This window comes from Portunus trituberculatus, chromosome 43 (assembly GCF_017591435.1).
Source record: "Portunus trituberculatus isolate SZX2019 chromosome 43, ASM1759143v1, whole genome shotgun sequence".
NCBI classification, from domain to species: domain Eukaryota; kingdom Metazoa; phylum Arthropoda; class Malacostraca; order Decapoda; family Portunidae; genus Portunus; species Portunus trituberculatus.
In genome coordinates this window covers 5,274,171-5,300,951 of record NC_059297.1, presented here as the reverse complement: position 1 = coordinate 5,300,951, position 26,781 = coordinate 5,274,171, and the positions used below count along the sequence as shown (strand labels likewise).

At 41.0% G+C, this 26,781-nt stretch overlaps 1 protein-coding gene across 2 annotated transcripts in view; it reads left to right on the top strand.

Moving 5' to 3' along the window:
• Positions 1-2,073: 2,073 nt before the first annotated feature.
• LOC123518374 overlaps positions 2,074-26,781 on the top strand; it is a 47,490-nt gene continuing 22,782 nt past the window's right edge. For both annotated transcript variants that reach the window (XM_045279159.1, XM_045279160.1), the window contains exons 1-2: positions 2,074-2,201; positions 20,966-21,318. In XM_045279159.1, the coding sequence (XP_045135094.1) occupies positions 21,305-21,318 (14 nt within the window). In that variant the 5' untranslated portion in view covers positions 2,074-2,201; positions 20,966-21,304. The remainder of the gene's footprint in view (positions 2,202-20,965; positions 21,319-26,781) is intronic.

Genomic DNA, 26,781 nt, shown 5'->3' with positions numbered 1-26,781 from the left:
CCTCCCCCCCCCCTGATCACCCTGACACTCTTATTCCGTAGCATGAGGAAGATTTGAAATGGAATAGTACTTCTCTGCTACAAGGGCGCTATATAAGAAAGCTTTCCGGTTGCATCAAGAAAAAATGTAATTCTCTCTCTCTCTCTCTCTCTCTCTCTCTCTCTCTCTCTCTCTCTCATTCTTAAGATGGATGAATAATATGTAGGTGGTGGTGGTGGCAGTGGTGGCAGTGTTGGTGGTGGTGGTGGTGGTGGTGGTGGTGGTGGTGGTGGTGCATCTCCATATCTCTTCATCAATTCCACACTTCGAGGCGAAAAATAAGCAGTTTTATTTTCTCATTAAAAGGGGGGAGCGTTCTTTCATCTTTCCCTGCGTTGGAGATTGGTAGTGGTGGTGGTGGGGGTGGTACTGATGATGGTGGTGGTGGTGGTGGTGGTGGTGGTGGTTGTAATGGATGCCCGAGTTTCTACTTTCATTGCGTTCTTTTTTCTACTATGAATGATGCTATAGGACAACAACAAAATCACTAACGACTTCTTCCTTCTCCTCCTTCGCTGACTATTTCATGCTACAGATTGAAATTCTACGCAATGATGTTTTCCATGCCCTAACTGGCCTAATCCCTCGGAGCGTTTTTGGACCTGATGGGGTGCCTCCTATTGTTCTCAAAAAATGTGTCTCAGTGCCTCCATCTTGTCCAGTCCAACTCTTTCAGCTCTGTCTGTTCACTTCTATATTTCCTTCGTGCTGGAAATATAGAAGTGAACACTCATCCTGTTCCTTACAAGGGTGACCGTTTTAATCCCTCAAAATAATGTCCTATTGCTATAATTAGCCCATAAATTCCCGTGAAAAGCCCACATGGTATAAATAAAAAAAAAAAAAAATCTCTGACTGACTGTCTTCTGCCTCTTTTTCATCGCAGAAATGTTACATCTTTTGTCTTCTACCACTAATTTCATGCCAACTACTCTTCTGATTTCACTAACTGTATGCCTCCTCTCCTCCGGTAGACTCGATGTTCAAGACTTTCTTCTTTGTTTCACCCATACTCTGCCCACCTCTCTAACGCAAGAATCAACCATTACTCTCTATTATTCACCGCTTTCTCTGGTAAACCTTGGAACTTTCTGCCTGCTTCTGTATTTCCATCTACCTGTGGCCTGAGCTCATTTAAGAGGGAGGTTTCGAGACATTTATCCCATCGTTCTGGCTAACTCTTTTGTTCCTGTTCGTGGACCGGCACCACAGTGGGAATAATTTTTTAATCGTTTTTGTTGCCCTTGGACGGTTTTTCCACTCTTACATGAAAAACGACAACAACGACTACGAGGCATAAGAAAAACACGGTAAAATCACATTGCGTTCTTTGGTTACATACGCGTTCCTCTTCCTCACTCGTCTCTCCTTCCTCATCCTTCCTGCCTGCCTGGTCCTGCAAAAACCCTTCTTCGTGTTATCTTTCTACCGCTTATCTATTTGTCTTCTTCCTCCTTCCTCACTCGCCTTCTTTTTCCTCTTACTTTCTCCTAACTCTACCTCTCTTTCCGCCCACACCCTCCCTCTCCCCCTCACTCTTCCGCCTCCCTCTCATCCCTCGTGGCTTTTAATATCTTTCTTCCCTCTCTCTTCTCCCCTATTTCATCTAACCTTTCCTCTCTTTCCCTTCATCTTCCGGGCCTTCTCTCGCTTCCTCCCTTTCATCACTTTCATCCTTGTCCTTTCCTTACCGATCTCTCTCTCTCTCTCTCTCTCTCTCTCTCTCTCTCTCTCTCTCTCTCTCTCTCTCTCTAGTATCTTCCTCGCAACAACCACATTTACGGGGAGAATTGTGTCAGTAAATAAATATTATCATAACGCCATTGAGATGTTACTGTCTATTTAGCGATGCGAAGTTCTACGACCACTGCCTACACACACAAACACTATCACTACTACCATCACCGAGAATATGAAAGGAATAAAGGTGTATGTGAAAAGAATCAAGGGAGCAGCTAACAGACGAGTACAGGTGAGTGGAGCTGGAGAGAGTGGTGACCTGAGGCTGGCTGGGAGCAGGGACAGACACCCACCACGCATGGACACTGAGACGCGAGACTGCCGAGACACAAGCTTAGTGTGGCTGTGGCCGTGGTGTGAGGAGGATAGGGTCTACTCCTGCCTCTTCTGTGTCTCGCTCCGCACCTGCAGTCTTCAGTCTGGTGCGTGTTGACAGTCTCCTATCTTTACGTACATAGATATTAAAATCTGTTTTCTAAAATACTTAAGTCTGTTTTTCTTTAGGTCACTGAGATTAGTTGGATGTTCATGTGTTTTTTTTTCTTCATTTTTTTCTTCAGTGATTGTTCCTAATCTTTGTTATCCTGTCACTGGATTCATGAAAACCTTTGATATTTTTTTGGTATGATCTATCCACCCCTTCAGCTCTGGAACGCATTTTTGTTATGAATTTTTGGAGTGATTAGACTATTATATTTACATAAGGAAGGGTCTATGGAGGTCAGAAGGTTAACGGCCAGAGTCTTCTTTATTCTAATCCCCACGTAAGTTCCTGAAACTGTTTAAAATCGCCAAATAGTAAGCAGAATGAATATAAAAACACGTCCTGGTACTGAATGGAGGTAAAAAAGTGTCAAAGATAAGGTGGAGAAATGTTTGAGAATACAGACCTCACGAACATTCTCAATTAATATACTCTGATTAAACACAAACACTGCACCAACCCAGTATTCTGATTCGCGTAGCTTGCACACTCACAGACCACATGGATAAGTAACACGTAGCCGGGTTAAAACAAGATGATGATTTTTTTTATTGAGAATGCGTATCTTAAAGACTCTCTACGTTAACATATGGTACTGCGACCCATGTTTTGAGGAACGTTGCCTTACATGTACATATGGAGTGATTTTAAACAATGCACAGGTTAAAACAAGATGCTGATTTCTTTTATTGGGAATGCGTACCTTAAACACTCTATAAATTAACATGCAGTTCTGTGACCCACATTTTGAGGAACGTTACCTTAATAGGAGTATTTTCAAAGGATACAAGTACACAGTCGAGCTCTGATAGGTGTTTCTCGTCGCTGCCTCTCCCGCCTCAGGACACCAGTTGATGCATTATACTTAATAGACTTTCATTATGAGAATTATATATGAAAAAAACACCCTTATGAATACCGACAATTTCCATTTCATCCAGCAAAGAGTAGTTAAGGTGAAACGTCAAGAGGATTTCAAATAAGAGTTTTCATCATAACAAAAGCGCCACAACACAACATCGTTACTAATGCTGTACTTCATTTCCTCTGATTAATTAAAGGAAGTGTGTGTGTGTGTGTGTGTGTGTGTGTGTGTGTGTGTGTGTGTGTGTGTGTGTGTGTGTGTGTGTGTGTGTGTGTGTGTGTGTGTGTGTGTGTGTGTGTGTGTGTGTGTGTGTGTTTTTAATCAAACGTTATTTATTTATTCATTTATTTATTTATTTACTAATTCATTTTGTGTGTGTCGGTGTTATGATTCTAAATCCGAATAAAAATTTAATTTTCATGTTCTCTCTCTCTCTCTCTCTCTCTCTCTCTCTCTCTCTCTCTCTCTCTCTCTCTCTCTCTCTCTCACTCTCCGAAAATTAATAGTTTTACTTTGATAATAATAATAATAATAATAATAATAATAATAATAATAATAATAATAATAATAATAATAATTATAATAATAATAGTAATAACAATAATAATAATAATTTTATCATTATTATTATCATTATTATTATTATTATTATTATTATTATTATTATTATTATCATCACCATTATTGTTATGACTATGAATATTATTATGATTATCTATATCATCGTTTTCATGTTATTGTTATCATCATCATTATTATTATTATTATTATTATTATTATTATTGTTGTTGTTATTACTATCACCATCGATATCAATACAATCATAATCATTGTTAACATTATTAACACCATCATTATTACTGTCACGCAGCATATATGTTAGCTGATGACTTAGTGAACTTCAGAGAGACAATCACGCCAACCATGAAAACATTCGAGAGAGAGAGAGAGAGAGAGAGAGAGAGAGAGAGAGAGAGAGAGAGAGAGAGAGAGAGAGAGAGAGAGAGAGAGAGAGAGAGAGAGAGACACACACACACACACACACACACACACACACACACACACACACACACACACACACACACACACAGGCAGGGGTTGAGTGTCCGCTAAAGTCAGGAAATAAACGAGAGTATAAAATAAATCCCATCCGAACAAAATAATATAGAACAAGAGCAGAGAGAGAGAGAGAGAGAGAGAGAGAGAGAGAGAGAGAGAGAGAGAGAGAGGGGGGGCAATCAAATGGACCATAAACGTTACGGTGAACAAATTAATTACATAATGAACGACAGTTTCAAATGTAAACACAATTATCTTCCTTACTACTCATTTACTGATTATTTTACGGCACATGCATATTTTCTTAGCATTTTTATTCGTGTTACTAAGAAAAACCTTGGTTGTGTGTGTGTGTGTGTGTGTGTGTGTGTGTGTGTGTGTGTGTGTGTGTGTGTGTGTGTGTGTGTGTGTGTGTGTGTGTGTGTGTAAGAGAGAGAAGGGAAAACTGAAGATGCAGCGGAAGGAGAAAAAATAGAGAGATACTCGACAGGAGGAAGAGGAGACAGAGGAGGAGGAGGAGGAGGAGGAGGAGGAGGAGAAAGAAGAGAACGGGGAGAAATATAAAGAAAAGGAGGAGAAGAAAGAGGAGAGGGTGGAAGAGGAGGAGGAGGAGGAAGACGAGGAGGAGGAGGAGGAGGAGGAGGAGGAGGAAGAGGAGGAGAAGGAGGAAGAGGAAGAGGAAGAGGTAAAGGAGGAGGAGGAGGAGGAGGAGGAGAAAGATGAGAAGGGGGAGAAATATAAGGAAGAGAAGAAGAAGGAAGAAGAGGAGGAGGCGGAGGCGGCGGCGGAGGAGGAGGAGGAGGAGCAGGGCGAGGAGGAGAAAAAGAAGTAAAGGAGAAGAGGAAAATGTGGAAAAACGACGAGGACAAAATGATAAATGTATTAAACATTTCACAGCAGCTGACTGCTTTTTGCTGTCACATATCGCGTATTGTTTATGAAGATGGAAACGAAAAAAAATATATATATAAAAGTAAGAGAAACAGCAAAACAAGAAATGCAGGCAACAAATGGAAAGAGAATGAAGGAGCGGCAACACTCGCCTCGCCTGGTGTGACACATTTACTGCCAGTGTTTCGTTACCAGCACGTAAAGGCAGACTAATGGTTCTTTGCAGCTTTCCATGTGTGGCGTTCAGTGGGTTGGAAGTGACCAGAGCACTCATAACAACATGTGTATTACCACCATTAGTACTCACATGCTGCGACATTTATATTGTGATTGTAATGTATCGTGTTTAATTGTGTGGAATGATTGCTTAACTCTAATTGACTGTTATTGTGAGCCTTGATGTATTTATGGATTTCGGTACAATTTGTTCTGTTGTTCGATTTGTGGTGTGAAGATGTACAGAGGGTTTCTCGAGTAGTGTGTGGGCAGAATAAAACCAGCACCAGCAGCAGTCGTTTCTCTGGCCAGCCCAGCCCTCGTATTACAGTGATATCAACAGATTCACCTACGGGAATATTACAATTAACCCCTTGAGTACCATGAAGCGTTTCCATATTTATTCTGCTTACTATTTGGTGATTTTATACATATTCAGAAACTTATGTGGGGGATTAAAATAGTGAAGAATTGACCGGTAACCTTCTGACCTCCATAGACTCTCTAATGTCAATATAAGGGTCTAATCGTACACAAATCTCAAGGTAAAAATGTGTCCCAGTATTGAAGGGGTTAAGCTTATACTACATTATGTATCAATAAAAACACCCGGTCGGCCTGTCCCAGTTTTCTCAGGTATAAAACTCAATTCCCAGCTACCACTTGCAATCTTCAACTTCACCCGGTAAAAAGCTTCCATCGAGAAATAGTGAGATCTCGAAAAACTTCCGTCTCCATCCAAAGTTATCGGTAAATTAATATAACTGCATTTCAGCAGTCAGCCAGCGAGTCAGAGCGAGACTGGTTTGGCAAGGGCTTTCCTACAATGTTTTCTTCTCGCCCTTCACGTTTTCAGTATTACAGAGCGCCTCGTCACTTCACCGCATCACCTGTCCGTTAGTTAGTCATGAGAGTACTACATAAATAAGATCAAATAAAAAATGCAGTTATGTTGGAAGAATAACTAGATCCAGAGTTCTTGAAAACAAACTCTCTCTCTCTCTCTCTCTCTCTCTCTCTCTCTCTCTCTCTCTCTCTCTCTCTCTCTCTCATCCATCCATCCATCTCTTTCTATAATACGTTAATCTCTCTCGCTGCCATTCCTTCCACCTCTCCAGCCCTCCACATTTCTACCATCTCTCTCTCTCTCTCTCTCTCTCTCTCTCTCTCTCTCTCTCTCTCTCTCTCTCATTATCATCAAATTGCTCCATGCTCCGGCACTTCTTTCCTTATCTTTCTTATTTTCTTCTCCCCATCTCCTTTTCTTGCTCCCTCAACCTGCTTCCTTTGCCGTTTCCTCGCTTGCCTTCCTCCTCTCCCTGTTTATCTTCTATTTCACTCATCCTTTCCTTTTTTTTTCTCTCACTCTCTCGTACTATTTCCTCTCCTTACGCCCTTCTTCCTCTTCTTCCTTCATCCCTACCTCTTATCTCTTTCCGAACATTACATATATATATTTTCTTTCTTCTTATTGCTCCTCTCGCAGATTCATCCATTTCGTTTCTCCCTCTGTCCATTTTCTCCCGCTGCTCTCTCTCTCTCTCTCTCTCTCTCTCTCTCTCTCTCTCTCTCTCTCTGCATCGTGGCGGTAAACACACGAGTCTCCAGTAATTTCTCCAGATTACAATCAAGTTTACGGCAAAACACGCTCTCTTCTGTAATTTCCTGCTCCCCTGTGCCGCCCCCAACACTGCTCTGCCGCCGCCACCACCACCACCACCACCACCACCAGCACTCCCACCGCAGCCGCCACCTCCGTTCCTGCTCCAGCCACCATCGCCCGCGCCGCCAATACTGCCGCTCCTGCCACCACCGCGCCGTGAATAGCACAGAATATTGGAGAAAAACACGGCGCGATTCCCCGACTGGACAGATACAGTTGTAAGCTAAGGTTTGTCTCAGCTTTGTTCGTCCCCACAGCTGGGCCGCGACACTCACTCCCTACCCGTCTGCCCGCCTGCATCCCCGTTTTGTCTGCCTTCGCTCCATTACGCGGATGGACATCATTAGGACAAAACTTCAGCGCGAAAAACAGCTCTTGGAAATGGCTGAATTTTGAGAGCGCTGAAATTAGAAAGAAAACTCATTTTACTCGGGCTTGCAGTCGTGGGCAGAAGTCCGGTAACCATCTACTCTCACCTCACCTTTATCGTGTTTTGTGGGTGGTTTTTCCCCTCGCAATCTTGTGTCCTCTGATCTCCTGCGGGTCTCCTTACATAACCTGGGAGTTGATTCTTTGTACCTCAGAGGATCTAACTTCTTCTGTACTGGGACGCATTTTTACCTTGAGTTTTGGGTATTGTTAGACGATTTTATTTACATTAAGAATGATATATGAAGGTTAAAAAATTAACTGCCAGAGTCTTCACTATTCTAATCCCCCTACATAAGTTTCTGAATCTGTATAAAATCACTAGATAGTAAGGGAAATGAATATGAAAAAGGCGTCATGGTACTGAAGCGGTTAAGATTGCGAGGAAACGCTGCGCACTGTGGGAGTTAGTCTAGCAAGGCCGTGACTGTGTAGAGGAAGAAGGAATGTTATATAGCACGAGTTTTACAGCAACACCGGCTCGTATTTTTCACCATTTCAGAGCTTTATGGTGAGTAGTTTGAATAGGCAGTGGAAGCTTTCGGTATTTCACAGGAAGTTGACGTGATTTTAAGGATAGTTTAACGACGACTCCGTATCCAACACACAAATAAATGAACACCAATGAGAAGTCGACTATTTACGTAATCTGCGTCCCCTTTGACAGTAGTAGTCCGCTTGAAGGCTCATAATGTTCAATAGTATGAGTCACTGTGTTAGCTGAATTGCCGGTAAAATGTTAATGATGTTGGTGAGTGTTTGTTGGTGGGTGTTGGTGACGAGACAGATTCATCACAAAGGTATAAAGTGTTGCGTTTGACAGGAACTAGAAGTGTTCATAATACATTTTACACGACGAGCGAAATATGAAACGAAAACAGCATTATCATGAATAAGTAGGAGAAAAATACTCCTTCTCGAAAACAAAAATACACAGATTAGTATCAATTTACGCAAAGGGAAAACTCAAATAAATGTGCTGCTCAGGAAAACTATTATAAATATTTGCTGCACATATATATTTTTCTTTTGCATGAGATTCTTGCACGCACAGACACAAACAAATTTTCTTTCTCTCTCTCTCTCTCTCTCTCTCTCTCTCTCTCTCTCTCTCTCTCTCTCTCTCTCTCTCTCAAAGCAGGATAGGGTTTGCTTCCTGCTTAGATCGCAAAAAGTGATAAGTGAAGAGTGACCAGTTATGAAATAGCAAGCAACTGAGACTCCCTTAGCGATACATCACTCCACTTACCAGAGAGAGAGAGAGAGAGAGAGAGAGAGAGAGAGAGAGAGAGAGAGAGGTTAAACGGTGCTGGGGAAAAAAATAAAAAAGCTGCAGCAAACACAAAACGAAGGGGAAAAAGTAAGAAAAATCAACACAGAGAGGTAGAATTTAACTGTTACGGGAAAGAAGACGAAATAAATATAAACCAAAACAAATACACAAGAAAGAGCGAGAGAGGGAAAAGAAATATACAGAAAAAATATATATAAAAAAAATAAGAAAACCCGATAGAATGACACGAGTAAAGCACACACACACACACACACACACACACACACACACACACACACACACACACACACACACACACACACACACACACACACAAGATATAGTTACAAAAAATAAACACTAGTGGATATATTGAAACGGAATAGGAAAAGTAGAAATGGAGAAAGGAGTAGGAAAAACTAGTAAAATAATCGACACACAAGGGTTAAACATGAGAGCAAGAAACACACCGCCAGAACACACAGAGCCACGTTGCAGAAACAAATAAGAAGGCAATGCACGGAGCGTAACCTTTCGAATTTACAACAAAACTTACCGTGACGTGAATTCCTTGGTGGAGAGCTTGGAGAAACTAGTGCGGTGGTGGTGGTGGTGGTGGTGGCAGCGGTGGTGAGGTAAGAGGGAGGGAGGGAGAGAGTGAGTGAGTGGGTCTATCCTCATACGGTCCCTGCCCACGTCCCGCCCCAGCAGCGGCAGCAGCAGCAGCAGCGCACAGCTCACTCTGCCTCGGGCTCCGGCAACTTTGAGCACATCTGCGAGAACTTAAAGTGGGGAATGAGCAAAGGTTAAGTCTGTCTCCGGAGTAAGTAAGGCATGACACTCAGCCAGCGCTCGTGTGTCGATATGAGGCAGGAGAGAGAGAGAGAGAGAGAGAGAGAGAGAGAGAGAGAGAGAGAGAGAGAGAGAGAGAGAGAGAGAGAGAGAGAGAGAGAGAGAGAGAGAAAGTGTGTGGGGGTAACGGAAAAAACCACTTCCCGCTTGAGTGGGGGCAGCCAGCGGTCACACACACACACACACACACACACACACACACACACACACACACACACACACACAATGTATGAGAGAGAGAGAGAGAGAGAGAGAGAGAGAGAGAGAGAGAGAGAGAGAGAGAGAGAGAGATGGAGGCAGACGCAGAGTTATCGTCATGATGTTTTTCCCTTTCATAAAATTTTAAGTGCCCCAGAAAACTCAACAAATCCTTGCGAAAACTCCTGCAAAACTTAAGTAATCCCGAAGAAAGTGAAGAAGAAGAAGAAGAAGAAGAGGAAGAGAAAAAAAAAGAAAATAGTAGTAGTAGAAGAAGAAGAAGGAGGAAAAAGAAAAAATAAACCAGCCAAGTTCCTGCCCTACTTTTTCCTCTCAGCGAAACCATGAACAACGCTTAGTGAAATTTATAGGATGAACGTGGCGCAGAGTTTTCCCGCTGCTAATAATACATCTTGCTAAACTCTTCCAGTCCCTCTTCATCACTCCTCGCTGGATATTCAATCTCTCGCTCCTTCACCTACATCACATCAGTCTGCACGTGCACTGGTATTGATTGAGTTATTGCAACGAGGTCATAAGGCGCCGGCTATGCAATGTAGTTCGGGGGTCGTATTTCTAAAACGTTTTGCTCTCTCTTTCCACGATCCTTTTCAGAGCCTGCAGAAATGACTAACCGTAATTCTCAAAGAGTGTTTCTCCTGTTAGTAATACGGAAGTCTTGTTACTTTTTTTGTCACTAGAACCACAAAAAAGCACCATTAAAAACCACCCTGCTTTCAATTGTAAAACATTTATCCAAGACTTTTGGATAACTCTTGTTCTTTAGGGGAACTGGCAATCAAGTGGGCCTTTTTTTGTTACCCTTAGCTGGCTTACCGTCTTGCATGAAAAAAAAAAAAAATTAGAGGCTTTTGAGTTAAGTGAATATGTTTCCTAGTTCGCATATTACACGTGGGATGTAAAACTCTTCAGTGCAAGGAGGAATAGCTGAGGAGAAGATATGAAAGTACACATGTTGCCCCTTACAAGAGAGGCTTCTAGTTCTAATACTCGTTGGAGAGACACAGAGTAAGAGGCAATATGATAAAAGTACTTCTCATGAACGGACATAAGGGAAATAAGTATACGAGTTCAAAATTTACGAAGGTTAAAAGCTAGGTGTTAAAAAGATTGTTCACTTAATAGAAAGAAAAAAAAAATTGAGGCTTTTGAATTAGGTGAATATGTTTCCTAGTTCGCATATCACACGTGGGATGTAAGACTCTTTGCTTCAGTACAAGGAGGAATAGCTGAGAAGATACGAAAGTACACGTATTGCCCCTTACAAGAAAGGCTTCTAGTTCTAATACTCGTTGGAGAGACAGAGTAAGAGGCAATATGATAAAAGTACTGATCATTAGCGGACATAAGAGATACAGCAAGGGTTGGGAAATCAGCATACCACCAAAAATAACGTGTTCAAAATTGACGAAGGTTAAAAGTTAGATGTTTAAAGATGGTTTACGAAATAGAACGGAAAGTGACTGGTAGGATAGACTCAATAACTCCTCTATGAAGGCCACGTTAACAGATAGCTTTTAGAAGGAGATAAGGTAAAACTATAAATAGGAGGTGATTGGTGGCTAAATATATAGAATAGGTGGTTATACTATACACGAAAACTATCATATATAGGCTTGATGGCTCCTTGTAACTTCCCTTATGTTCTAATGTTCTAAAGTTTCACTGCAAATATCACAAGTAACTCTATGCAAGATTAACTCATCAAAAATATAAATACAAGTACTTAAATGCTTCACTAGATACTCGAATTCAATCTATTGCTGAGAGCGTACAATAACCTTTCAAAACGCTTATCTGAACGTATAGAAGGTCACTACATCAACCTGAGAGGACATTACGGCAGTCAGAGTTGCAGTGTTGCTTCGTCACAGTGCCGGAAGTCAGGATGAAGCCTCTAACCTCCAGCAGCGGAGCGAAAGCCGCAACACAGAGCCGCCTGAATCCCGTCTGTGCTCGACAAGACGCGAATAAAGCGAGAACAGAGCACATATTTCTGTGTGTTGATTGACATTCCTGTTATAGGGGACGAGAGTACGCTTTCTCCTTTTTTTTTAGCGTGAAAAGAGAGGGAAATCTATTACTACAGCCTTTATCAGAGAGAGAGAGAGAGAGAGAGAGAGAGAGAGAGAGAGAGAGAGAGAGAGAGAGAGAGAGAGAGAGAGAGAGAGAGAGTGGAGGTATAAAGGTATAGATAAAAAAAAAGGAGGAGGAGGAGGAGGAGGAAGAGGAGGAAGAGAAAAAGAAAGAGAAAGAGATAGAGGAAGAGGAAGAGGAAGAGGAGGAGGAGGAAGAAAAGGACCACCACCACCACCACCACCACCACTCCTACCATCACCAGCAATCCCCAGCCGTGTTGTGCTGAGGGCAGTCATGAGAGTGTCGGCAAAATAAAGCAGAAAATTGAAAAGGAAAAGCCAATTTCAACCTTAAGTGAGCTTGAGGGAGGCAATTTCTTCCTCCCATTATTAACTCACGTTTCTCTTGCAAACCAGAGGACTTTTTTCAATCCCTCACAACACAAAGCCACGAAGGAGGATGAATTGTAGCGCCCCGGTGTCTTGAGCTGCCTCGATCTGCTTTGTGTCATGATAAACAAACAGGAAAACTTCAAAAACGTTTCCCTGAGCTTATTTTTCCGAGAGAAGAGCGAGTGAGTGACTTACACAATATCATGTCATCATTGCATAGTTGATATATCTAAGTGCTGCAATATCAAGTCTTGGATAACGTGATATTATTATTTTCTTTCAAGAGAGCCTAGAGAATATAAAGAAATATATATATATATATATATATATATATATATATATATATATATATATATATATATATATATATATATATATATATATATAATGTACGACCATTGTTATGTAAAACACTTACTTCAATGCCTTCTAAAACAACTTGGAAAACGTGGTATTCAGAAAGAGAGTGGTAGTGGAAGAGGGTGGAACAGTGATTTGCAATGCTTCATATGATCATTGATCGATATTTGGACGCTCAAACGAATTAATATCTAATAGCGAATCTAATTATAAAATGTTCAATTAGGTTCTGATGAAAAAGACAATATATTACAGTTTTCCAATGAATGTTATAATACTCATTCGTTTTGCGAGACTTATTTTTTCATTTTCGTTTATATTCTCTCTTTACTAATGCGAGACTTAACCAGTTTTTTCACTCTTTCATCCCTTCCACTTGTAAATTCTGGAACTCCCAGTCTGTCTCTGTTTTTCATCTTTCCTACAACTTGAATTGTTTAAAAACGGGAGCATCAAGACGCCTCGGGACCTGAATTGCTCAACTTATTTTGACTCCGAGTTTTTGGGAACGGCAAGGTGAGCGGCTTTATTATTGCTTCTATTTGTTTTGACTCCTGGCCAAACTTTTTGACTTAAACCAAATGGATTATAATGTTGAAGTAAACTTTCATGAGTATTCGTATTAAAGAATGAGAGCATAAATATTACATTTTTAAGGGGATGTCAGTCTCAGCACAGAACATCAGTTATTGCTACGAGTAAGAGAATAATTACTGCATAAATCTGGTCTTGTGCTCACTATTGTCCCAGAATGTTGTCCAGATTTCTTCTTGGACAATGGTTGCTTGCTATCGAGTAGTGTGACGCATGGTAGTGATTGACTGACAGACAAGCTGACTGACTGACGGACTGATGGATTGGTTGAGTGATTGATTGCGAGAGTGTTAACGTCAGTAAACTTTTCCTCAAGCCCCAAGAGGTGAAGTGAGTGTAATGAACTTCGGCCTAAGTGGTTGTAAGCATTTGGTAATGTTTGCACAACACCTGACGAGGGGAAAGGGTTGGTATGCCTGGCTCGCTGCGGCACGGCGGTTAATTGGCAGCCAGCGAATGTTTCAACACCGGTGGAAGGTTTATTGTTTCATTAGCGACACACACACACACACACACACACACACACACACACACACACACACACACACACACACACACACACATACACACACACACGAGCCCTTCTTCTTTCTGCCTTTCAATGATACTAATGTCAATACTAATGATGTTCACTCACTCATTCACTCACTCATTACTGTTCTTCTGTTACTCTCTCATCCTTCCCTCACTCACTCACTCCTTCACTCTTAACTATTCCTCTGTTACTCTCTTATCCATCCTTCCCTCACTTACTCACTCATTCACTCACTCATCACCGTTCTTCTGTTATTCTCTTATCCTTCCTTCCTTCACTCACTCACTCATTCACTCATTACTGTTCCTCTGTTACTCTCTCATCCTTCCCTCACTTACTCACTCATTCACTCACTCATCACCGTTCCTCCGTTACTCTCTCATCCTAGCTTACCTCACTCACTCGTCAAATCACTTCCACATTCACTCTTTCATTGTTACTGATCATTGCCACTCATTCATCCTTTCTTCCTATTCACTCACTCACTCAATCGTTGCATTCACCGTTTCTCGTACGCATCACTGTCACATACATCCCCGTCACTCAGTTAGTCATCAATTCACTCGGTCATTCCTGTGCATATTTTCACTTGAAGCAGATTCACTGACCGGAAACTGGTGCACAACTAATTCCATAACGTGCGTCGGAGTTTGCAATTTTGATTCTTGTTTTCTGGAGTTCATGGTATTATTATATGGGTTTTTTTTCAGTAGGAAAGAGATATAGTGCCTTATCTCATTATATTCTAGCCGTCCCTACATAATCTTTTAGTTGAAGTGCCGTAACTTCATTAATTTCTCATGTTAATATACACTATCACCGAGATCATTGTAGCGTTAATCCCTTCAATACTGAGACGCATTTCTATCTTGATTTCTAGGTGTGGTTAGACAATTTTACTTGCATCAGGAAAAGATTTATGGACGCCAAGAGATTAGTGGCAAGAGTCTTTACTATTCTAATCCCAACATATGTTTCTGAAGCTGTATAAAATCGCCAAATAATAACAAGAATGAAAATGAAAACGCGTCCTGGTACGGAAGAGTTTAAGGTGCACAAAACACAGGTAGCCCCAGCAAAACTCATCCCCCCTCCTCTCTGGGAACGAGTAGTGGTAGTAGTAGTAGTAACTGAGTGTGAAATAATCTCGCAGCAGAAGAATATGGTTTTAAAAGTGGGGGGGCTAATGTAATGTTACGCTCCTCTGCTCATGAAAGTAAAATGATATTGTTTCAAAAAGTGTGGCTAATGCAATGTGATGCTGCTCCTCTGCTCGTGAAAAGTAAAATAACGCAGTTTAAAAATTCTTGCTAATGTGATATGATGCGCCCGCTCGTGAAGGAGTCTAAGTACCTTTAATGTGGAGAACGGAGGCGGCGAGACTTGACGCAATAGAGGTGAGTGAAGGAAAAACTGCACGTGGAAAATTAAACTGGAATATAGAATAGGAAAAAAAAAGGACAAGTAAGCGAAGGGAGACTGTGGAGATCCAAAGAGACAATGGAGCCACCAAAGGAAGAGAAAAAAATAGCTGAACGGAAATACGAATAAAAGATGATGGAAAAGTAAAGTTGAGGAAAAAATCAAAAGAAAACAAAGACCAGTAAGGTGAGTGAAAGAAAAAGAGAAAGAGAAAGATTACATACACACACACACACAAGAAAAGACGGTACGAGGAGAGAGAGAGATAGATAGATAGAGAGAGAGAGAGAGAGAGAGAGAGAGAGAGAGAGAGAGAGAGAGAGAGAGAGAGAGAGAGAGAGAGAGAGAGAGAGAGAGAGAGAGAGAGAGAGAGAGAGAGAGAGAGAGAGAGAGAGAGAGAGAGAGAGAGAGAGAGAGAGAGAGAGAGAGAGAGAGAGAGAGAGAGACCCACACACCTACTCATATATATATATATATATATATATATATATATATATATATATATATATATATATATATATATATATATATATATATATATATATATATATATATATATATATATATATATATATATATACCTCTCTACCAAAACACACACACACACACACACACACATACACACACACAGACACACACACACACACACACACACACAGAATCCCCCTCTCCCCTAACACGCTAACAATATTCCACGCCCACACACACACACACACAGGCTCTCTTCCGTACCCTGCTCCGTACGTAAGGCGTGTATCCCCCCTGGCGTGACTGTAATAGGGTTCCACAGGGCAGCAACGCACGTAGTCGCAGGAGACAGCTGGGAAACATATTGAAATCATTGTGGCCACAGCAAGCCTGGAGAGGAGGGATTTATATCTCTTATTAGCAACAACCAGAGCTCAGCGAATGCGTGGCCTGAGACGCCTTAATGAAGTTTATTATACCAATTACAGGGATCCAGATTGCTGACTTACTTATCTCTTGTTACTGAATGATATACCGTTTAGAATTTATGTTGATGGATTTTTTTGTGTTGTGTGTTGAAGTGGTATGTATGATGAGGTAGTGTTGTATGACCAAGGCTGTGAAGATTATTGATGGTATAATATTGACTGGCTTTTTGCTGTTTTTGTTGTTGTTTTTGTTGTTGTTGTTGGTGGTGGTGGTGGTGGTGTTATTTTTGTTGTTTTTGTTGTTCTTGATGTTGTTGTTGTTGTTACTGTTGTTGTTGTTGTTGATGATGTTATTGTTGCTGTTGGTGGTGGTGGTGTTGATGTTATTGTTAATGTTGTAGTTCCTTCTCCTTACTTCAAACTTAGCATGAAATATTATCTCCTTTACAATATACGCATTTGTCACCCTACAATGCATCAGTGACATGTTGTGGGGTAAGCAGGAATGTTACCGTTAATTTATGATGTGGCTGTCTTTCATTTTTCTTTCTTTTCACAAAATTATGATACTCTTTTATTTTTCACCTAATATTTTTCATTTTAATTACACTCACATGTCGTCATATTACGCAGCAGGTGTACCTTGTTTATCAAATTAATAAACACGTGTATGTAACTACATATCTAATTAATTAAATGACATGAGGGCGATGCTCTTTTGTTGGTAATCCTTTATTCTAACAAACAATGGAATCCATGAAGCCAGCCAGACAAAGGTTTACGCCTGCGCGCATACACACACACACACACACACACACACACACACACACACACACACACACACACACACACACACACACACACACACACATTATCATATACGTAACCACACCATTGTAGGTCTGCACTTTAAATTAAACACACACACACACACACACACACACACACACACACACACACACACACTAGGTATAGAAAAAATGGTAACGAGGAAAAAGGAATTATAAAATGCTGAAATCTGACTAATGAAAAAGCAAACACACATGGCCATAAAACCTTCATTTTGTTTACCAGTGTTAATTAATGGGACAGCAATTTCAATATCACTGCTGAGGACAAACGAAATTATATGGCAATCACGTGACTCATCCGCATCTTACGAGTATGTTATTTCCATCTGCCAATTCATTTCAGCCTATTTTAATTCCTTGTTTCCTGCAAATTCATTTTTCTTCATCATATGTCCTTAAGGAGGAGGCGGCGTACTGGATAAGGTGGTGAGCGTGGGATCGGGCAGACGTCCACGCGTAGGTTTGAATCCCACCACATACTACTTTGAAGCTATGCCATTTGTCGAGTGGTTTAAAAGTTACCTACATGTCACCAAGATACCCAGGCTCTAGGTGGCTACACTAAAGATGCCCCTGGGTGGTGATATAGGCCCTAATATGGGTACCACTATAAATAAAATTGCCTGCGCCACTAATGGACGGAGGCTGAACAGTACTTCCCACATATGGCGCTATAGGTCATAACATAAAAAAAAACTTTCCTTGTTATTGCAGCTTATAACAAAGGTGGTGGTAAAGTGTTGGTAATGTTGCGGCTGGTCAGATTAGAATATATATTACACTGAATTTTGTATGTCTTTCGTTTCCTCTATGTTTATCGAAGCTGCAAAATCACAAAATTCTTTCTCAGCGTATCAAACTATTTTTTCTTCATTTTTCGTGTCATTAAACATAACAAGCTTTCTTTCCTCACACCACAAGCTTTAACCTCTCCATTGTAAGCTTTTTCTTCCCAATTTTTTTCGTGCCATTGGACACTACAAACTTTTCTTTCTCAGTATTCGTATCAATAAACACAACAAGCTTTTTTTCCGTGACATAAAAAAAACTTTATCTCAATAATTCTCCTATCTTTAAACACAACAAGCTTTCTTCTCCTCCATAATAACCTTCTCTTCCCATTTTCATGTCATTAAACATAACAAGCTTTTTTCTTCCTCTACATAACAAGCTTTTCTTCTTCTCCATTTTCCGCGTCATTAAACAGCCTCGTTCGCGCACTAAAAGGTCCTAAAATAACTCTCACCAACTTGACCGGGCTCGCAGAAAACAAAGACCCTGTACCACCACTTCACTAAAAACTATTTTTCGAAGGGCTCACAGATAATTAGTCGGGTTCTCGTAAATGTTTTGTTTAGTTTTTCTCTTCTACTCGTATTATTAGTGCATAGGAGCTTTTGTGGAAACATTCTCACAAGTTTAGAAGTAGAGAGGCGCTGTTACACTTTTGATCACCTCTCAGTACATCTTTCCCTTCATCTTCATTTTGTTCATCAGCTAAATCCATTCTATGAACTGGAAAAGAAAGTGCAAAAATGTATTATTATTTTTTCTTCTTTTTTTCACATCGGTAGCTTTTATACATGTAGATAATTATAAAAAAAAAAACCCTTCACGTATTACTTCACGAGTTGTTAATTGCTTCTGTGTTCTTTGAATGTGGCGAATAGGTTAAAGGTATCGCTAAAAATCGTGAAAATATCCCCGAAAGCCCTGCTAACTTCCACTAGAGAGTGTTAACAAGCAAAGCAGTCGAGATAAGACACACAAATGTTGGAGAATGTGGTCCATTTTTAAGCACCAACTTTCCAACGCTGTCACTGATCCGATCTTTACTAACCCCACATCTCTCTCTCTCTCTCTCTCTCTCTCTCTCTCTCTCTCTCTCTCTCTCTCCGGAAAAATGTCAGTCGTTGATTAGATAAATAACTAGAATATTCTTTTATTCCCCTTCTCTTCCCTTTTATTTACTTTTATTCCATGTCCCATGTTGCTCTATCTATCTATCAGAGAGAGAGAGAGAGAGAGAGAGAGAGAGAGAGAGAGAGAGGAAGGGGAAGTGAGAGAAGACTAATAGATGGAGGGAGGGAGGGAGGGAGGGAGGGAGGGAGGGAGGAAGGGAAGGAGACTGATAGATGGAGGGAAGGAGAGGAATGGACGGAGGAAGGGAAGGACCGACATAGATTCATAGGTAGATGGAGGGAGGCGGAAGGCAAGGAAGGACAGAGAGAGAGAGAGAGAGAGAGAGAGAGAGAGAGAGAGAGAGAGAGAGAGAGAGAGAGAGAGAGAGAGTAGCTATCAGTAATTCATCTTTCCTATCTTCAGCGTCAATAAAGATGGAAATGAAAATGCAATGAGACGAGGAAAAACTTGATTGTTAGCTTGATTGTAAGTTCTCCTAGCTAACGCACACACACACACACACACACACACACACACACACACACACACACACACACACACACACACACACACACACACACACACACGGACACGAACAAAAACGGATATTCTCTCTCTCGTGTGTTTGATACAGGAAAAAACAGTGAGAGAGCGAGAGAGAGAGAGAGAGAGAGAGAGAGAGAGAGAGAGAGAGAGAGAGAGAGAGAGAGAGAGAGAGAGAGAGAAACGCGGACACTTTTGTAAGATTGAAATCCCTCGCCTTCAATAGACTTGACACACACACACACACACACACACACACACACACACACACACACACACACACACACACACACACACACACACACACACACACACACACACGAAGATTCCAACCACGAAAGGAAATATAACCGATGAGAAGGACTGTTTTCTCTCTCTCTCTCTCTCTCTCTCTCTCTCTCTCTCTCTCTCTCTCTCTCTCTCTCTCTCTCTATTGACACCCACCCTTAATTTTTCTCCACGTAGATGGTTGCCGTCCAATACAGAAAATAAAGAAAGAAGAAAGAAAAAGAGAGAATGAAAGATAAAAAAATGTATTCCTGAACAGAACAAAGGAAGTGGATGGTATTGGTAGCCTGGTTCATCTATGTAGTTTTTTGCTTACTTGCTTTTTTTTTTTTTTTTGTGTGTGTGTGTGTGTGTTTGTCTATCAGTTGAATCGTTTAGCTTTTTGTTTGTCCACGTGCGTGTGTGTGTGTGTGTGTGTGTGTGTGTGTGTGTGTGTGTGTTCTTTCATCAGTGTCTATCATCTAGTGCTCAGTTTTTCGTGCAGGTGTAAAATTGAATATTTTGTTTTCAGTTTTTTTTTTTTAGTCTATATTTTTCCTCCTCTGTATATGTTTGTTCGTCTTTATTTATTTGGCTTTTCTTTGTTCTCTCTCTCTCTCTCTCTCTCTCTCTCTCTCTCTCTCTCTCTCTCTCTCTCTCTCTCTCTCTCTCTCTCTCTCTCTCTTTTCTATTGGTCGTTGTCCATCTGTCAGTCAGTCTATCTGTGTATCTGTGTCTTCTGCTTGAATGATACGCATGACAACCACTCGCTGTCTATCTATCTCCCTAACAGGAATTTTAAGTGATAATCTGCCTGTCTGTCTGTTTGTCTGTTTATCCGCCTGTCTATCTAAAGTCTACATCTATTTCTCCGGCTATTTGCCTGTCTTCCTGGCTGTCTGTCTATTCTTTTTCTGTCGACCACCCTATTTCTCTCTCTCTCTCTCTCTCTCTCTCTCTCTCTCTCTCTCATATAGGATTTCCGAATCTCTCTTTCCCTGGCCTTATATACTACGTCAGCTCAGGAATTCCCAAAATATGAGGAAGGCGCGCATTCTTTCCTTGCCCGCCCTGGCCAGCGCAGCTCTGCCTTCCTCTCTAATAACTGAGCCCTGAGCCCCCGAGCCGCCATTGAGGGAGTATTGCACGCCTGAACACTCTAGGCACCAAGGATCGCAATGGAGAAACAAACCGCGGAGTAAATGCCGGACACACACACACACACACACACACACACACACACACACACACGTCATTAACAGCGATATATTTTTTTTCTCAGCCTAAGACAAACATACACATACAAAAAATAAAGAAACCAATAAGGAACAACAAAGTAAATCTCGACACGCGAAATAAACTTGTCATTAAACTGCTTTTTAATCTACTTCCAGTGCTACTGCTGCTGCTACAACTACTGCTACTACCGCCGGTGCTGCTGCTGCTATTGCTACGTTAGGGGGGTGACCAACCAGCTCCTCTTCTTCTTCCTCTTCCTCGTCTTCCTCATACCACGAAAGAGGAAACTTCTCCTCCTCCTATTCTTCTTCCCCTCAAGTCTTTTTCACTCTCACAAGTTCAGTAGTCTTACAGTCTTCTTCTTCCTTCTTCCTCCTCCTCCTCCTCCTCCTCCTCCTCCTCCTCCTCCTCCTCCTTCTCCTCCTCCTCTTCCTCCTCCTCCCCAACTATCTATTGCTGGAATACCAAGATGGCGCACATCTGACTCAACCATCATGGGATTTGTCAGGTTAGTAGTAGTAGTAGTAGTAGTAGTAGTAGTAGTAGTAGTAGTAGTAGTAGTAATTGTTGTTGCTGTTGTTGTTGTTGTAGTAGTAGTAGAAGTAGTAGTAGTAGTAGTAGTAGTAGTAGTAATAATAATAATAATAATAGTAGCTTTTTTTTTTTTTTTTTTTACGGTAAGGCTTATAACGTCTGTAGGCACACATGAAGAGTGTATGGGATGCGCTGTTCAGCTTCCGCCCATTAGTGGCGCAGGCAATTTTATTTATAGTGGTACCCATATTAGGGCCCATATCACCACCCAAGCTCATCCTAAGTGTAACCACCTAGAACCTGGGTATCACGGTGATATGGAGGTAACTTTAAACCACTCGACAAATGGCAAAGTGTTTTAAGGCTGTACGTGGTGGGATTCGAACCTACGCGTGGACATCTGCCCGATCCCACGCTCACCACCTTATCCACTACGCCACCGTGGTAGTGGTCGTCGCAACTTAAATAGCAGTATACGAGTATTAACAGTAATGGAACTAGCTGTAGCAATAGTATTAGTGGTAAAAATAACAGTTGTAGTAATATGATAATAGAAAAAATCAAATCTGAACACAAATGAATGCATCAATAAGTGAAATATGATCAAAACTAATATACTGGTGGCTAAAGGCTTCACAATTTCACACACACCACACTCGCTCACTCACACACCCACGCCCATTTATTGGTTAGGACACATTTAAGCCCGCTTCACGTCCAGCCTCGCCACACCCACTGATCACGAACAGACACGCCCTTTGAAGCCCATGTAGTTCATTTGCAATCACACACCACACCAACCTACTGCATCACTCGTCACCACTCACTCCACCATCACCACCATTAAGGCGGTGTCACACTAGCACTTTTTCCGTCGATTAATGCGATTTCCGTCTAGTTTTCAACGTTCCGCATGAATTTGTCAGTCGATAGTGATCGTTTCCGTCTGCAAATTTTTCGCCTTTGTTTACATACCAAGACCAAGACCACAAGACTTGCCGCGTCTCCTCAACCTGCTTCTACGTGCATTGCTTCTACCACTGACCATGAACGCATCCATGCACGCTTTTTGGCATGTTTAGTTCGTCTAAGTTTCGTAATACACAGTATTACGCTCAGAGCAGCGAATCTTTGCCGCAACGTGGTGCCGTGGCCTCCATGTTTGTTTACATTGTCGGTCTGTGTTGGCGGGAAGTGACGACGAAACACCGTTTGTGTGTGACAGGCCGCAGCCAAAATATTGTCGATTTTCTGAAAAACGACGGAAAAAGTAGACGGAAAAAGTGCTAGTGTGACACCGCCTTTACCAACACCGCCACCATCGTCACTAGCCACCATTCCATCAATCTACAAAGTCTGTCACTTCACTATATTCTAGTTTTCTATTAGTTCCCTAATCCCACCCTTCCATCCACCTATGTACTTGCTTTACCTCTTCATTTTTATCTTTTATTTTATGTAGGAAAGAAAAAAAGGTCCACTATGTTGCAGTTCCCTAAAAGACAAATTTCTCGATACCTCTCTCTTAAAAGAAGTCAAGGCAAAGGAAGTTGGAAATACAGACATGACGCGTTTTCCTATTCATTTTGCTTAATATTTGGTGATTTTATGCAGCTTCAGAAACTCATATGGATGATAAAATAGTGAAGACTCTAGCCAATAATCTTTTGACCTCCACAGACCCTTCCTAGTGTCAATGAAATAATCTAATTACACCAACAAATTATGATAAAAAAAAAGCTTTCCAGTACTGAAGGGGTTAACGTCATCCACCTAGCCAATGTCACACATCCACTCCATCCTCCCTCCACTCGGTCATACACATAATAAATTCAAAAGCTGGGGAAAAGTACATGATATTTGCTGGTATTTCTTTTTATGATTCTTTTATATCAATTTTTCATACTTTTCGCTCCCCCCAAACAGGAAGCCGAGCCAACGCGACCCTGTTGTGTTTACTTTATAGGGAAAAAATTGGTTGATACATCGATTCATTCAATATTTAGTCTCATCTCCTGTGTATCTTTTTTTTTTATCGGTGTGTGTGTGTGTGTGTGTGTGTGTGTGTGTGTGTGTGTGTGTGTGTGTGTGTGTGTGTGAGTGTGTGTGTGGACATTTCACTTTTCATTTTTCAGGCTTCATTTTTAGTTTCTGTCCATGAACTGTTTACATCTTTTTTATATACATTTTTCGATATCGCCACTGTCCTTCTTTTGTCTCCTCCTCCTCCTCCTCCTCCTCCTCCTCCTCCTCTTCACGACGACACTAAACTAGATCGCCGACGACACTAAACTAGGTAGCAAAGTATGCACAAGAGACGATTGTGATGCCATCCAGCGGGATTTAGACAACCTTAGTAGTTGGAGCAATAAATGGCTATTAAATTTTAATGGAGATAAGTGCAAAGTAATACACATCGGCCTAAACAATGTAAAAAATAACTACAAATTACATGGACGTAACTTAATTAAAGTCACTGAAGAAAAGGACCTGGGAGTACTCATAACAAATGACTTGACATGTGTTGCACAGTGTTCGGCCGCTAGTCGTAAAGCTAACACTGTTTTAGGATTTATCGCGCGTGATTTTGATTATAAAACACCTGAAGTCATAACGCGTCTTTATACATCATTAGTGAGACCGCATTTGGAATACGCGGTTCAGTTCTGGTCTCCATGTTATCAAAAAAGATATTAATAAATTAGAGAGCGTTCAAAGACGAGCAACGAAACTAATCCCCGGAATACGTGGCCTGTCATATGAAGAACGTCTCAAAAGACTAGACATGTTCCCCCTCAGAGATCGTCGCATCCGAGGTGACCTCATTCAAACGTTTAAAATACTTAAAAATATAGATAAGATCGACTATGAAAATCTTTTTGAGCTTTCGCAATCAGTAACGAGCTTGAAGCTTAAAGGACAGCGATTTAATACTGATTTGCGAAGAAACTTTTTTAACGTAAGAATAGTTGAACACTGGAACAAGCTGCCAGCGTCCGTCGTCCAAGTTAACACGGTAGCTATGTTCAAAAGTAAATTAGATAAGTTTTATAAAGAAAATGGTTTCCGATATTTATTTTCTTTTAGCGATAGTAATAGTTACGCTAGACATCTCTTTCTTAGCGATAGTAGTAGTTATATTAGTACTCTCTTTTTTTCTCATCTTTCCTGTGTAAATTTCACCGATTGTCCTCCGCAATCCGGGTGTATTTTTCGTCTTATTTCTTGCCGGGTGACGCCGGAGGGAGTGGTGGGTGGGGAGGAGCTTCATCTGTTCTATCCTTACCTCCTACTAAGTATGTAGCTTCTGTACATGTAGTTTAGTAAACGAGTGACCTTGTCATAGGTCGCAAGGCCTCCTGTCACTCGTCTTTCCTATGTATTCCTATGTATTCCTCCTCCTCCTCCTCCTCGTCTTCCTCCTCCTCATCATCTTCATCATTGTCTTTAATTCCACAACATGACAAATTTTCCTTCAATCTTCCTCTCTCTCATTTCTGTGTATTCCAGCCAGATCGTGTACGCGCCTCCCCTTCTTTTGCAATAACCAGGCTCCTCTTCTGTTGCTCTAATTTTCCACTTAATACCTCTTATCCAGAGTCATCTAAAAAGACTTAAACTCACCTCAACTCACCTGAAAATACCTAAGCTCAGTTACATTTACTTACATTCACCCGGAATTACGTAAATTTACCTAAATCCAAGTAAATATCCAACAAAAACAAGTTCAACTCGCTGAAAAAAAACATGTGAACCAGTTAATTGTTACCTAAATTCACTTGAAGTCAATCATGAATCGCCAGCACTCATTAACACAAAAAATCGTCTAAATTCACCTGCAATCACCAATACTCACCTTGAATCACACAAAAATACCCCAAACTCACTCTAAATTACACAAGATACCCTAACCTCACCTCAAATCATATAAAATACCAAAAACTCACGCTAATTCACACAAAAAACCCTAAATTCACCCTAAATCACGCGAATATACCCTAAACTCACTCTGAATTACACGAAAAATACCCTAAACTCACCCTAATTACACAAAAAAAACACTTAAATCACCCTAGATAACATAAAAAACAATTCAAATTCACCCTAAATTATATTAAAGTACACTTAAATCACCAAGTCTTAACTTTTACCTACTCCGCACACACTGACCTTTGACCCCAGTGACCTCCAAGTTGACCTGTACCCTCTGAGGACTATTGACGCGGTGAGGTCACCACGGGTCACCTTCCGCTCGTTGTTAATTGTCCACCAGGCCACGAGGGAAGGTGAACATGACACGTCTTGCTGGGTGACAGGTGTGTGTTTGTGTGTGTGTGTGTGTGTGTGTGTGTGTGTGTGTGTGTGTGTGTGTGTGTGTGTGTGTGTGTGTGTGTGTGTGTGTGTGTGTGTGTGTGTGTGTATGTGTAAAATGATTTTCTTAACATGGAGCCAATAATAGTAATCGTATAATACAAATTCTTTTCTTTAACAGTCTAGCTAGTGTCTCTCTCTCTCTCTCTCTCTCTCTCTCTCTCTCTCTCTCTCTCTCTCTCTCTCTCTCTCTCTCTCTCTCTCTCTCTCTCTCTCTCTCTCTCTCTCTCTTTGGTATTATAGTCTGAATAGAATAGCGTGATCAAATCTGATTGCCAATTTCTTTCTTTATTTCAAATCTACTTGCATTATTCACTTCCACCCGCTTGTCCCCAACACCTTCCTTCCTTCCTTCCTTCACTCACTCATACACTCACCTCATCTTACCCATCTACCACCATTCAGTCCCCTTCCTCATCCATCTCCACTTGAGGAACACACGTGGAAACTAATCACACACACACACACACACACACACACACACACACACACACACACACACACGCACGGCTGTCTGTAGTGGTTGGGTTCAATACACACTGGGCAGGTCAGAATATTTGCATGTTTTAATTAAAGGGATCTCATCCACGCCAACTGCTCCGCAAACTAATCAAACATGGACTAAGAACTTGATATATAAATAAAACCAACTTCGCTCTTCTCACTTCGGGCAAAGTTATTCATCAAACTCACCCACACTAATGATTGAAAATGCAGTTATCTGAGGGACGGGGGTAATGAAAAGCGAAGCGAACAACTGCGACAATGATAACAACTATTAAAAAAAGTAACTCTGTACTGTGCATGGACGACAACACAACAACACCACCGGAATATATTCGCTGCTTTTTTCATCATTTTTACTCCGATCTTTTTTTTTTTTTCAGATAGTTGGATGGACATTTTTCTCTCTCCATTTTACATATATTTTTTTAAACTATTAGTCAGTCTCCTTCATAAGCAAAACCATAATAAACTCGGAGTAATGTTTGCAAAAGGCACATCAGCTGTATTCAACTTTACTTTCCTGTCTCACACCAAGAATCTTTTAAAACTTTTCAGACTC